The sequence below is a fragment of the Terrapene carolina genome, unplaced genomic scaffold (assembly GCF_002925995.2).
Source record: "Terrapene carolina triunguis isolate 2854851 unplaced genomic scaffold, T_m_triunguis-2.0 Scaffold31, whole genome shotgun sequence".
Lineage (NCBI taxonomy): Eukaryota > Metazoa > Chordata > Testudines > Emydidae > Terrapene > Terrapene triunguis.
This window is the reverse complement of record NW_020664382.1, coordinates 3,019,653-3,033,957: the sequence shown is the minus strand read 5'-3', so window position 1 is coordinate 3,033,957 and position 14,305 is coordinate 3,019,653. Positions and strand designations below refer to the sequence as shown.

At 44.3% G+C, this 14,305-nt stretch overlaps 1 protein-coding gene across 2 annotated transcripts in view; it reads right to left on the bottom strand.

Annotated features, from left to right (window-relative positions):
* LOC113406481 (Down syndrome cell adhesion molecule homolog) overlaps positions 1 to 14,305 on the bottom strand; it is a 510,741-nt gene that overhangs the window by 134,848 nt on the left and 361,588 nt on the right. For both annotated transcript variants that reach the window (XM_029911623.1, XM_029911625.1), the window contains exon 10: positions 506 to 702. In XM_029911623.1, the coding sequence (XP_029767483.1) occupies positions 506 to 702 (197 nt within the window). The remainder of the gene's footprint in view (positions 1 to 505; positions 703 to 14,305) is intronic.

Sequence of the window (14,305 nt, the reverse complement as noted above, 5' to 3'; positions counted from 1 at the left end):
GAGAGCTGTATTTCACATAAGTAACAGCAAAGCTGTGAAATATGACTTCTTGCCAGCTGGCTGGCTGATTTTTGCTATAATATCCAGTATCTGCTGAATATTAACAAACACAGCGCAAGTCCTTCTCATGTCCCTGAGGCACTTTTTCCTTTAACCTCACTTGGCTTAGGGTATTGTAATGGACATTTTATCTGATTATTACTCTGACTGCCTGGGTGCCACTAGAAGCGCAGATGGGAAGAGGGAGAGAAGGCACTTGAAAAACACAGGGCCTGATTCTCTTGATACACTGGTTTTGTACCAATATGACTCCACTGACTTCAGAGGGGTTACTCCTGTTTCAAACCAGTATAAGAAAGAGGAGCATCAGACCCAAAGTCATTATTTTTAGATTGGCAGGAGGGGGGAGGGGAGCAGCTGTGCCTGGTGTCCTCAGCCATAAAAAATAGAAGCAAGCAATGCTCTAGAATGTATAAACAGGTCATTGGTCGCTTTGCTTTAGTACCTGCAGGGTAGAGATGACTTCATCACCCACTTCCTTGGTGGAAACAAGATAGCGGGACATTTCAGGGTTAATGATTCGATCCTCTTTCTCCCAGCGGACTATGATGGGTTTCTCTCCATGTGCTGTGCAGCTCATCTCCTTCTTTTGACCCTGTGTTGCCAAAGTGGTGTTTGGATAGGAAGTGATCATAGCAGGAACTAAAATCAAAAACAAGGCAGCTCATCAGTGAGACAGCTATTGTAACTGAGGTCTGGCCTTGTAGTCTCAGGCTCAGCCATGCTCTTGATATGTCACTAGCTAGCACAAATACTTAGACAATGGTTTTATTTTCATTTTTATGTAATATAAGAAATAATATTTTAGCTGAAGATGGTCCTGAGCCAACATCTGAGATCCAAACAATTCTTCCTACACATTAGGGTTCTAGGAATCTAGATTTGAAGCTTGAGTCCATCCTTATCTTTAATAAATTAAAATATGCATAGATACAGAAAATTACCGTGAGCCATAAGCAGTCAAGTCCGTGGCCTGTAAAGATGTGATGGAAGAACTTTATACTCAGTGCCATGCTACTATGTTGAGATTCAGCAGAAATGACTGAGGAAGACCAATGGGACACGTATTTACATTTTTATTTATGTATAAATATATTCTGCATTATTGTCAGCATTACAGTGGAGATCAGAGCCCCATTAAGCTAGGAGCTGTACAAAAACACAAGAGACAGATGGCTGCATAGAGGAACTTATGATCTATGTATGCAGAGTATATACCGTAATTATCATATGTACCGCACATGTTTATATATAAAGCTGATGCTAAATCTACCCTGATTTTCTCCTACTATATTGAGTAGTCAGTTTGGACATGATTTCAGCCTATTCACACTAAGTGTCTGCTGTGTTGGCTCTACAGGGCTAAGAAGAATAAAAAAGCTGTAAAATCTTACTTTTGTCACAATCTATATAAAGAAAATGCAATTTTCAAGTTTCATTTCAAAATCTACATTATGGCATAGATGTAATTATCTGTAGTGCTCAGAAGTCTTTTACTGCATGTCCTCCCCTCACGGTTCCTTAAAAAGACCAGCTCAGAACTGACAAATCCAAAACTGAACCTCCTCTCAAAATACCATTTCAACAAAATCAGACCCTGAAATCTCTGCCTTCTTTTGACACTGGGTGATGCAATAAAGTAAACCACAGCTGAGTGACTCAGCACACCGGGTGCTGGGTTAGTTTGTGGTTGCTGCACTGCACTGTCTCTCTGCTCTGCTTGTTCTGGTCTCGTGAGCCAGAAGGTAACTGATATTTAGAAGACTCCTAAATTTTGACAGTAGCCTGATCACAAGAAAGAAGCAGCAGAGCCACACAGAGGAACAGTGTGGCATCAGCTTTGTGTCCAATTGTATATGTAAGTTTCTGAACAATATGCTCTAAAGCAGGCCAGGATGGGCCGTGGAGCAATCAGACATATAGCCCGTGAAGTGGAATCTGGAACGAACTCAGGGCCACTGCCTCTCCCCACCGCACACATTGGCCAAAAAGTGAGCACTGCCACAAATGCTGTGATCTGCTGCTGAATATCACACTACACTACACTCACTCTTGACCACCTATGGCTTTTCTACACAGCATTTTGGAGCAAGCCACCCAGCCTGCGTCAACAGCCCTGGGCTAGCAGGGCTTGTGCTAGAGCAGTGGCTCTCAAACTTTTGTACTGGTGACCCCTTTCACATAGCAAGTCTCTGAGTGCGACCCCCCCCCCCTATAAATTAAAAACACTTGTTTATATATTTAACACCATTATAAATCCTGGAGGCAAAGCGGGGTTTGGGGTGGAGGCTGACAGCTCACAACCCCCCATGTAATAACCTCACGGCCCCCTGAGGGGTCCCGACCCCCAGTTTGAGAACCCCTGTGCTAGAACTCTAAAAATAGCTGTATAAACAATACTTTAAGTTGTAGCTCAGGCTCTGAGTCAAGGAGGGGTGTGGGCTTCAGAGCCCTGCTCCAGCCTGAGCTACAACTTCAGAGTGCTCTCTATACAGATATTTTTAGAGTGCTAGGAAGAGCCCCTCTAATCCAAGTTGGTTGACTTCAGCTGGGAGGTGATCTCCAAAATGCTGTGTAGACATACACCTAGATTCTGCTCCGAGTTGCCACCTGAGGGAGTGGAGAAGTGCTTTATTCACTCACACATCTGGCTCCCCGTTTATATGGAGATCATGGCAGGTGAGAAGAAAGAACCATTCAGTGATTAGAACCCAGCCTGACCTGCGCTGCTGCTGCAGCATCAGAATGAGACGCAGCTGAGGTCCTTCTGTCTGTCTGATAAACCAGCCACAAGCCTCCTGCTTCTTCCCAGGAAAGGAGCAAAGCCTGCTTCCTTTTCTTCATCTTGGAGTCAGGCAGGCTAAGTGTTCCCTTCTTCTGGGTGCTACCATCATTAAGCTGTTGGCTGAGCAGAGTGAAAAAACAGTCCCCATCTGAGGAAATGGACTGAAGTAAGTCTGCTCAAGAGAGCCACATCCATCTTTACACTGACAGGAAGTAGGTTTGCCCACAGATTGGATTTTGGGTACAATCTTGAAGATGTGTCCTCTGACCCTGGGTTTCCCGATAGGCTACCACAGGCACAAGGTATAAAAAATGGTGCCATGTTGTGCCTCACCCTGCTATCCAGTGTTTGGAATAACAGTGGATAAAAGGGTGTGGACATGAGTGTCAATGATAAGGACAGGCAGATATGAGGAGTGTCGCCATTGTAATGATGCTGCCTCTGGCAGGACACAACTGAGAGTATCAATTCAGGACAAATTGCTTAGAGCAGGGCAGTTACAACCCAAAGCTGGGTTTCCTTTATTATTAAGGTATACCAAATCAGCCAAACAGAGGGGACTTCGGTCTCACCCCACTGGCTAACCAGAAGTCATACAAGCAATTCCCTTAGACACTCCAGTTTCCCAGTATCACCACCAATGCCACTCGTTATGGGGATGAATGCTTATGAAAACCAACACCCCAGTAAAAGAAAAAAGGTTCTCCCAATCCCAAAGGACCAAGCCCCAGACCCGGGTCAATATATAAGTCCAATCTTACCCACAAATCACTCTGTTGCCAATCCTTTAGAATCTAAAATCTAAAGGTTTATTCATAAAAAGAAAGAAATACAGATGAGAGTTAGAATTGGTTAAATGGAATCAATTACATGCAGTAATGGCAAAGTTCTTGATTCAGGCTTGTAACAGTGATGGAATAAACTGCAGGCTCAAATCAAGTTTCTGGAGTACATCCACAGCTTGGATGGGTCATTCAGTCATTTGTTCAGAGCTTCAGTTTGTAGCAAAGTTACTCCAGAGGTAAGAAGAAGGATTGAAGACAAAATGGAAATGATGCAGCTGCCTTTTATATTCTCTGCCATGTGGAAGGACACCCCTTTGTTCTTACTGTGGAAAATTACAGCAGCAAGATGGAGTTTGGAGTCACATGGACAAGTCACATGTCCATGCATGACTCATTTCTTTACAGGCCGATGCCATTGTTTACATGTTTCAGAGTAGCAGCCGTGTTAGTCTGTATCCGCAAAAAGAACAGGAGTACTTATGGCACCTTAGAGACTAACAAATTTATTAGAGCATAAGCATTGTTTACATGTTACTTTGAACTGTTCCCAGGAAAGCTCAGATGTGGATTGGCGTCTCCCAAAATCCATTGTCAGTTAAGTGTTTCTTGATTGGGCACTTAATCTGCAGATTCCTTTCTCAAGAAGCTGACCAAATGCTTCACTAATGCTACTTAAAATCAAACACATTGAGATACAAGTACATAGCCAATATTCATAACTTTTACTACAAAATGATACACACATACAGATAGCATAATCAAAACCAGCAAATTATAACCTTTTCAACAACAACCTTTGTACAATATTTGCTGCAAATATATGACAGTGGTTGCAACAATGATCTATATGGTCACAGTTTATGTCAATAATGTCACACCCTGCTATCCAGTGTTTGGAATAACAGTGGATAAAAGGGTGTGGACATGACTGTCAATGGATAAGGACAGGCAGATATAAAGAGTGTCGGTGGATAGAGGCGACGAAGGATTAACCCTTTCAAATGCTCTGGACTGAGACTAAAAATGTTGCTTCACTGCCTCAGCCCTCTCCAAGCCTTGGAAAGTAATGAAAAAATAAAGACCTTCCGTGTGTGGGGGGGTGTGTGTGTGTGAGAGGGAGCATAGGAGAAACACAGTATATTATTGTGATAATATGTTCATATGAAGAACATAAAGAAAGCGTATGACAGAAAAAAAATCTTAAAGAAATGATTTCAGGTCTCCACTATCAGCCATTCAGGCAGTTAAAAACACAACTAGTACCTTTCCATGTCAACCCTTGCTGTAGGGTTGTTATGCAGTAATGGATGGGAGGAAAGGGGGCCTGGGCAATTGCAAATAGGAAGGACGTCTGTCACTCAGTTAAGATCTGGCCCATGCTGAAAAAGTTTGAAAGCTCTGTGTGCTGAACGGAACCACCTTCCTCTGAATCGAATAGGCCCTTTACTTGGAGGTGCCTCGGAGCAGAAGTAGAGGGAGGACACTCCTTGCCAGCCTCTCACATCCAGAGCTACTTCCACAGTACCCTTCTCTCCACTTCTATGCCTGGTGAGCCTGCCTCTTTCTGTCAGGCAAATAGTCAATTTGTTTCATTTACATTTTTGTGGGTCTCAATTTCAGAAAGAAAATAGTGCCACTCAACTTGGTTCGGGGCCTTTCCAGTCTTTTCTTCCAGACTAAGCCACTGCTAGTGGACAGAAGAAGAAACCTTTTTTAAACAAATTACTATAATTGCTGTTTTGAAATGCTAATGTTTGGTGGCATGACCTTTTCACATGTCAGAGCTATTGATGCTTGGATATGACAATATGTCAGGATGCAGCCCTTTCCGTTAGAAGGGTTTCTGAACCATAACAAACGGATCTGATAATTAACAGGATTGTGGAGCTGTGGGTTAGAATTAAAAATTGGATCTAATTACAGAAGGGATTCTTAGAAAGGTTTTCTCTGAGATATGATGCACTTACCAGGCATCATTATGCAGTCTGATTATCTATGTCTTGTAAAACTGTTTGTATATTAAATCCTGATAACCTTTTTTTACAGAGAAGTGTTCCACATTAAAGATTACTTGGAAGAGGAAACTGAGTTGAGAGGAATTCCTGCTTTCATAAAAATAAGTTGTGGTCCCCATTTCTCCAGGAGTCTCACGAAATATAATACTGTACTGCTCAGCTGATTTATTTCACAAAAGCATGACTTTCCAACTATCAAGAAGCACATATATACAGAGGGTCAGCTTTTGGGGCATGCACCCATTTGCATCTAAACTTACAAATCAGTAAATTAGGCATATACAGTTATCCAATTTATGGACACAAAGGTAGGTTTTATATGTGTACCTGGGGGCACTGGCACATTTTGGCCCTGGTCCTGCAACTTTGGACAGACAGCTGCACCTATGCACTACATATCGTAGGAAATGAAAAGGAGGCCCTTTGAAAATGTGGCTTACAAGTTCTAGCGCCAAGTGCCTGAGCTTGCACCTTTGAATTTAGTCAGAGCGGGCATGGGGCTTAGAAGTTCACAAGCATTTTCTGTTTGTTGTAAACTATATTCAGTTGGTATTTCTACAGTAGTGTATGAACTCAATATTCACAAATTTGGTTAATCATGGAAGCTAGCAATGGGAAAAAACGATTAAAATATCTAGTTGATTGATTCCCCGATAAGTATGGGATATAGTCCCCAAATAGAGTTATAGCATGATGTAGAACTTAGTAAAAAGGTGAAAAAAGAGGACCTGGGGAATTATAGATCAGACAATCTAACGTTGATACCTGGATACTGAAACAATTTATTAAAATCCAGTTTGTAAACACCTAGGGAATAATAGGATGATAAGTAATAGCCAGCATGGATCTGTCAAGAAAAAATCATGCCAAGCCATCCTAATTTCCTTCTTTGGCGGGGTTACTGGCCTACTGGATAGGAAGGGAAGCAGTAGATGTGATATAGCTTAAGTTTAGTAGGGCTTTTGACACAATCCCACATAATATTCTCATAAGCAAATTAGGGAAATGTGGTTAAACTGAAATTACTATAAAGTGGGCACATAATTGGTTGAAAAACCATACTCAAAGAGTAGTTATCAAGGATATGCTGTCAGATTGGGAGGATGTATCCACAGAAGTCCCGCAATGGTCTGTCCTGGGTCCAGTACTATAATGTATTTTCATTAATGACTTGGATAATGGAGTGGAGATTATGCTTATAAAATTTGGAAGTGACGCCAAGTTGGGAGGGATTGCAAGCACTTTGGAGGACAGGATTAGAATTCAAAGTGACCTTGACAAATTAGAGAATTGGTCTGAAATCAACATGATGAAATTCAATAAAGAAAAGTGCAAAGCAGAAGCAGCTGTAGCATGGATTCAGTTGCACCCACCATGAAACCAAGCAGGTCAAACCTGAGTGGCACTGTGAATCTGTGTGCCAGGTCACAATGGCTGGAGTGGGGAGCCCAGCCCAGCCCCACGGGACAGGAGCTCCCACTTCAGAGTGAGGTCACTCTCCAGTAGCCCCTCTCTCTGGGCTTCCCCTCCATATCGAGACAGGATTAGGGTTGTGGTGCTGGGGCAGAGGGAACTTCCGTGGGTGATTGGTGACCCCCTTGATTACAGTATAGTACATCCATTGAATCAAGCAGCTACCTCTGCCCTGGTACGAAGTATTACCACTTAGAAGGAAAAATCATAGGCACAAATGCAAAAAGGAGAATAACTGGGTAGGTGGTAGTACTGCTGAAAAGGATCTGGGGTTACAACTGAATATGAGCCAACAGTGTGATACAGTTGCAAAAAAGGCTAATATCATTCTGAGGTGTATTAACAGGTGTGTCTTATGTAAGACACGAGAGGTAATTGTCACACTCTACTTGGCACTGGTGAGGCCTCAGCTGGAGTACTGTGTCCAGTTTTGGGTGCCACACTTTAGGAAAGATGTGGACAAATAGGTCAGTGTCTAGATGAGAGCAAAAAAAATAATAAACGGTTTAGAAAACCTGACCAATGAGGAAAGGTTAAAAAAACTGGGCATGTTTAGCCTTTTAAGAAATGAAGAAGGAGGGGTGAGGCCACCGGGGGGAGGGGGACGGAGGGCTGAAAACAGTCTTCAAATAAGTTAAAAAGTTCTTATAAAGACAACAGTGATCAATTATTGTCCATGTCCACTGAAAGTAGAACATGAAGTAATCGACTTAATCTGCAATGAGGGAGATTTAGGTGAGATATTAAGAAAAACGTTCTAACTATAAGAATAGTTAAACTCTGGAACAGGCTTTCAAGGGGGTTTGCGGAATTCTTGTCACTGGTGGTTTTTAAGAATAGGTTAGACAAACACCTGTCAGGGATGGTCCAGGTTTATTTGGTCTTGACTCAGCGCCTCTTGAGGTGCCTTCCAGCCCTACAATTTCTATGATTCTGTGTGTCATTCATTTTTTGGTTCAGGGGCCAAATCAAAAAATTTGAAAAAAACTCCCAGTGTTTCTAAACTTAATTTGTTTTATTTTCTCACCAAAATGAAAACAAAACAAAACAAAGTTTGTTTCAGATTGAAAAACACCCAAAATGAAACAAAACCACGAAACCCTTTTTTTCCCCCAGTTTTTCATTTTGCTTTGTTGTTTTAGGGTGTTTTTTATTTGAAACAAAGGAAAAAAAAGTTTTTCATTTTGTTTTGTTTCTGCTTTTTTAAAACTTTTTTTTGTAATAAACAGCTAAACTTCAAAATGAAAAGTTTCAAAATGAAAAGTCAAAACATTTAATTTCAAAATGGTCTAAATGAACCATTTTGACTTGTTTGAAAAAAATCCATTTTTTTCAGGTAAAACTACTCACCAAATTTGATCTCAATTCATTAATATTTTCTCTAATAGCATTTAAACTGATAACAAGTATCTCTCCCTCTACTACAGAGTTGTAGTTCAAGAATGTCCTGGACACAAGTCTGAGAATAATGTAATTTAAATACTTGCTGCATGAATTTAATTACTCAAACATTAAATCTCATATGGCCTACAGAATGAAAGGGGGGTATTTTAAATGCTTAACTCAAAAGGGTCAGCTTAATAAAAAAAGCTTTTGATATTTTCAGAATTTGAGTGCAGCAGTCTAGAATACTAATATTTCTATGAGTACTCAAAGTCCAAAACTGATATTTTACATCTGAGGTATACATAAGAATCTTAAAAATACATTGGGTGGCTACGAAACACAGATACTGCATCTACCAAGTTGCATGTCTGAGTCACAATCTGCTTTTGTGGCAACTATACATTGCCCCATACATTGAGCTAGTGGCAAAGGCAGAATTTACCACTGTATAGCTGCAAAAAATGTCAAGTTTGGCTCTGAATCTGAATTCCCCGAGCTTCAGGGAAATTTGGTTTGGGGTTCTTTTTTCATTTCTCTAGTTTTAACTGTGCCAGCAAACAGCTAACTAACTGATATTTCAATGCCAAACCAAACTCCATCTATCCTTTTTCCTTTATAAAAAAATTGTGATGATTTGGGAGAGTCTATCTACGTGTCACTTATGAATTCTGGTTGATATTGGGGACCTTCTGTGTTTCTGTGTCAGACTGAAAACGATTTTAAATGCAGAAACTGTTTGCCTTCTCTGTTGTCTTTTGCCTCCATATTGAGCTAAAACTCACAGGAGATAGGAGAAATGCTTGCACCTGGCACATGGCTAACAATAGATGGTCATTAACTTCTGATGATTGAACATTCAGATGGAATACCCTTGGACAAAGATGGCTGCCACTCAGTGAACACCAGTTTTTCAAGTCTGAACTTCAGGGGTGAGGTAACTAAGCAACGAATCACCTGACTTTGATCACCTGATGAGGCTGTCAAAAGGGATTGGAGGTTCTAAAAGAGAGAGCCTCTCATTGAATAGTGGATGGTGTGGGGGAAGAGTATGTGTGGCGGGATACTGACTGGAAAGATCAGAGAGAGACACTCTATTATTCAGAGGAGAAACTATGAACTGCAGGAGAGGGATCAACACTGCAGAAGACTCTGACCTAAGCCCAAGGAATGTTCCAGGGCGGTGAGGAACCGAGGCAGGGAAATATTTATAGGATCTGTGTATCTTTTTTTCTTCTGGATCTGAGTATCTTTTGTGCTCGCTAATGTAAAGAGTAATTGTGTTTAGAAATCTTTGCAAAGCCTGTGTGTGTTATGTGCTATACCTATCATGTGTCCCTGAAAAAACTGAATGGTAAAACCACAGTGCGCACAAGGATACAGCTCTGGGAGAGGGTTTGGTGAAGCTACTGGAGGGTTAGCATGCAAGTCCTGGGGCAGCTGGGCCATCTGGGCCTGTTTTGTTAAGCAGTAACAGACACAGGGCCTGTGCCCGGGAAATGTGCCAGAGAGGCCAAGGAAAGATACAGTGTGACAGTCTACTCAGAGCAAGGGAAGCTTAAGGACAGAAGGGTCTATAGCAGGGGTCGGCAACCTATGGCACACGTGCCAAAGTTGGCATGTAAGCCGATTTTTACTGGCACACTGCTGCCAGCCGGGGTTCCGGCCGCCGGCCCCGCTCAGCCCCCTTCCTGCCTTGATGAAGGGAATCCTAGGCGAGCAGCGGGCTGAGCGGGGCCGATGGCCAGGACCCCAGCTGGCAGGAGCCGGCGGCCGGAACTCCAGACCGTCAGCTGGCTGAGCCGTTCAGCCCGCCACCGGTCTGGGGTTCCGTCCACCGGCCCCGCTCAGCCAGCTGCCGGTGTAGGGTTCTGGTCACCGGCTCCTTGCCAGCTGCGGTTCCGGCCCCGCTCAGCCCACTGCCGGCCTGGATGGAAGGAACCCCAGGCCGACAGCGGGCTGAGCGGGGCTGGTGGACGGGACCCCAGCTGGCAGGGCCGGCGGAGAGAACCCCAGACCGGCAGCACGCTGAGCCACTCAGCCCGCTGCCGGTCTGAGGTTCCGTCCGCCGGCCCCTGCCAGCCGGGGTCCCTGCTGCCGGCCCCGTTCAGCCCGCTGCCAGTCTGGGGTTCTGTCATGGGCCCCTGTAAATGTAAAATTTATTTTGGCACATGAAACCTTAAATTACTGAAGACTTGGCACGCCACTTCTCAAAGGTTGCCGACCCCTGGTCTATAGGGACCCAAACACAGCAGTCCGGTGAGTGTCCAGCAGAGGGAGTGTTACCAGGGCTGTGTGTGTGACAAGTAAATAAGAAACAAATATTCAAGCAAACTTTCTTAGAAAGGACACTAGAAAAATTATATAAGAAGAAATCATTTTATTCTTTACTGACAACTTTATCTCTCCTTAGCCTCCGTTTCCTCTAACACAGTCGTCAGCACTGACTCTTCATTGCCATAGCAAGGACTTGTACAGCTACGTATTTCCTTTCCTTCCAGAGCTGATTTCTTACTCTCCACAATCTATTTGCAATGATCCTAACCCATAAACTCTCCAAGACTCTGCTCTTATTCTCTCCATGTCAAAAGAAGATTTCTGGTATCAAAGCCACATTCCTAAGACTGCATGTTTCTCTTTCCTTCTATCTTTAACCAACTATTGTTAAGTGGTGTAAATAGCCTAATTAAATATCTTGGTTCTTTATTGACAAACCATCTTGAACAATCTATTTAATAAAATCAATAAAATATATTTCTCAGTAGAATTTACTTCACCCTTTTGGCTTTATTGGCATAAGAAATGTGCCGAATCCAAACAACTTCTGACATTAGGAACATTCAGATTAAGATAAATAGACTGTGGAACAAACTCCCACAGCATGTCATCAAGGTCAACATTTAGTAAAATTCAAACAAGAACATTTATATGAACAACAAGAAGTCATAGTTGTAGCAGTAAATACTTACTTCTAAAGTGTTTTGGAAGGGATATAAAGCATCATGATTCAGGGCTTAACCATCTCCAGTTATTAGGATTTAGGAGGCGGCTTCCCTGGGGGCCAGATTGCCCCACATCTGCCTTCTGGGGGGTTCTTTGCATAGTACCTGTTGCTATGCTGACCCCTGTTGAAGATAGGATTGTGGACTATATAGACCATAGGTCTGAGCCAGTATGACAGTTCATATCTTCAAGATCTGAATTTTGCAATGTGAGCCCAGATCTACTGGTTTGTATGTAGTGAGGGTTCTGTATTTAAAGCTGGTCTTCGGCCTGGAAGGATGATGATTTAATTTTTTACATGTCAACCAGTTATCTTCCCCTTCCTTAAGTGGACATTGTAGGGAATAACTTCACTGGTAGAGATTGCTAACTTCCCCATCCAAAAATCAAGGTGCAGAATTCAGTAGAACAGGTAAGAACTGTTGAATTGATTCACATAAAATAAGAGCTTGTGCAGACACCTTACACCTAAATCTCGAACTAAACTGAACCTGAACCTTTACTGAGTTTCAGTAAAGTTTGTTAACTTGCCTTTATTTCCTCTCTTTAATGTTTGTCCACCACTGCACTTATTATTTCATCAGGAACTGAAATTGGACGTATTGATTTACCGTTAGAAAAGCTATTCTTATTCCACACCAAGGAGGCTCCAATAAGTTAGGATAAGCTTGAGATAACCATCTGAGCCAAACTTCTCAATCTTTTTAGATTCACCCATCACAAGGCATCAATAAACTGAAGTGAACCTGGCGTGAATTCCACTGAAAATCCCTTTATAAGAAATTTGCAACGTTGTGAGTTTTTTCATTTTTTCTGTTTTTAGCTGAGTTCAACCAGTTTGTTAAAAACATCCACCAAGGAAGAAAAATGTTAAAAATACCCTCTCTCTGAACATATAATGAATAATTACCACTATAGTGAGCCTCCAGGCAGCAAATAGGTGCTATATTCCCCAGGATTCCTAGAAGTTGAAGAAAGAACTGTTGATAGGACGATAGCACTGGCAGGCTCTCTATAGTAGGGTGAAGGGGCAAATGTGGTTTGCCCAATTCCAAACCATCTTTAAAACTAGGGTGACCAGATGTCCCATTTTTAAAGGGACAGTCCCATATTTAAGCCCTCCTGCAGGTGTCTGACTTTTTCTTTAAAACGGGCAAATTGTCCTGTATTTTCTGTCTCCCCCACATCAGTACTGGTGGGTCCTGCTGCTGGCCAGGTCCCTGCTCGCCAGCCACCCAATGAGGGGCCGGCCCAATGGCCTATGATGGGGGTGGGTGTGCAAGGCTGGAGCGAAGATGCAGCATGCAGGGCCGGCCGCTCCCCCTGCTGGTCCGTCAGCTCAGCCCCCACTGCATGCTGACTCTTGGCCAGCAGGGTCCTACCCCCCCATCCTGTTTCTGTCTGGCACTGGCTGCGTGCTGCAATCTGTGGTGGTCGATGAGTGCGGCCAGGCACCAGGCAGTGGCTGGTTATGTGTTGCCTCTGCTGCTCACCCATCGGCCATTTACATGCTTCCCCTCTCACTGACCTCTCCCTGCTTTGCCCCTCCCCAGCCCTGTAGCTCCTCCATATCCCCTGCAGCAGGACACGTCCCATTCCCAGCACTGTGCAGAGAACCAGCCCCTGGTCAGCATGCTCAGCTCACTTACAGCCTGGCCGGCAGGCTCCTTCCTTCCCCCACTGCCTCTGGCTGGGATAGCGACCGGGAAAGCCCAAGACCCTCTGGCCTGGGGTGCTGGCCAGGAGGAGCTGAGCCCTGCATGTGCCAAATCCCCACACAGCGCTGGCATGGGGAAGCCTCTCTGCCCCTTAGCTAAGCTCTGGAGTGCAGGGGGAAGCAATTTCCAGCCTGTTCACGCCCTGAACCTGCAGGCTCCACAGCAGCCCCCCAGGCAGGGGCTTAGCACCCTCTTCACCCACCCACCCTGCCCTGGGTTCTGCCCCCAGGGAGCGCAGGGCTGCTCCGTCCTCTAGGCACCCTCCTCTGCTGAGCCACCTCTGTGGCTGGGTTCACTGAAGCCCCTGCAGACAGGTTCCCTGGGCCCTGGTGCACAATGCATCCTTAGGGCTTAACCCCTTCCTGCTCGTGCTGTAACCGGGGGACAGGAGGCAGCAGGGTTATGTTGGTGGCCAGCAGCAGCCTGGAGGTGTTAGGTGCCTTGCGTCACTGTATGCACAGGAAGTTACAAGCTGCTTCCAGCCACATGGGAGTGGTGGGGGGCTGCGGGGGAGAAGGAAGAGATGAGCTCTGCAAAGACACAGGCCAGGTCATCCCTTCCCCCCTCCCCTGCGTCTGGAAGTAGCTCCTATCCCTTCCCTCTTGCACAGTGCCAAAAGTCTGCTGCTGCCCATATTCTGGTGTGAACCCTGGCAGAAATCTGGGGAGGGGGGGCATGTGACCCTGCATGCTGCCCCCTCCCCATCTGTTGCCTTAGGAAGATGTGGTGCCACATCCAGGAGAGGCGGGTCCATCCCAGGAGCCCAGCCAGGTATGGAGGGTGGAGAGCTCCGGGCAGGGAGGGTCAGATTGGTCAGTCACCCCGCCGTGTGAGAGAGGTGTATGGGAGTGTGGGTGTGTCACCCCTCCCCGTGTGTGTGTGTGGGTGGGTGTGTGTGGGTGTGTGTGGGTGTGGGTGTTAGGGGTGTGGGTGTCACCCTTCACTATGTGAACCCTAAAGCCTTAAAGATAAGAAGGTAAATGAAAAGAATTCAACTACTCAGTATTTCTTTTTAACAGGGGCTCAGTCAACTTGATGTTAATTTGAACATTTGAACGATTGATTGCCGTTGAACTCGCTTGA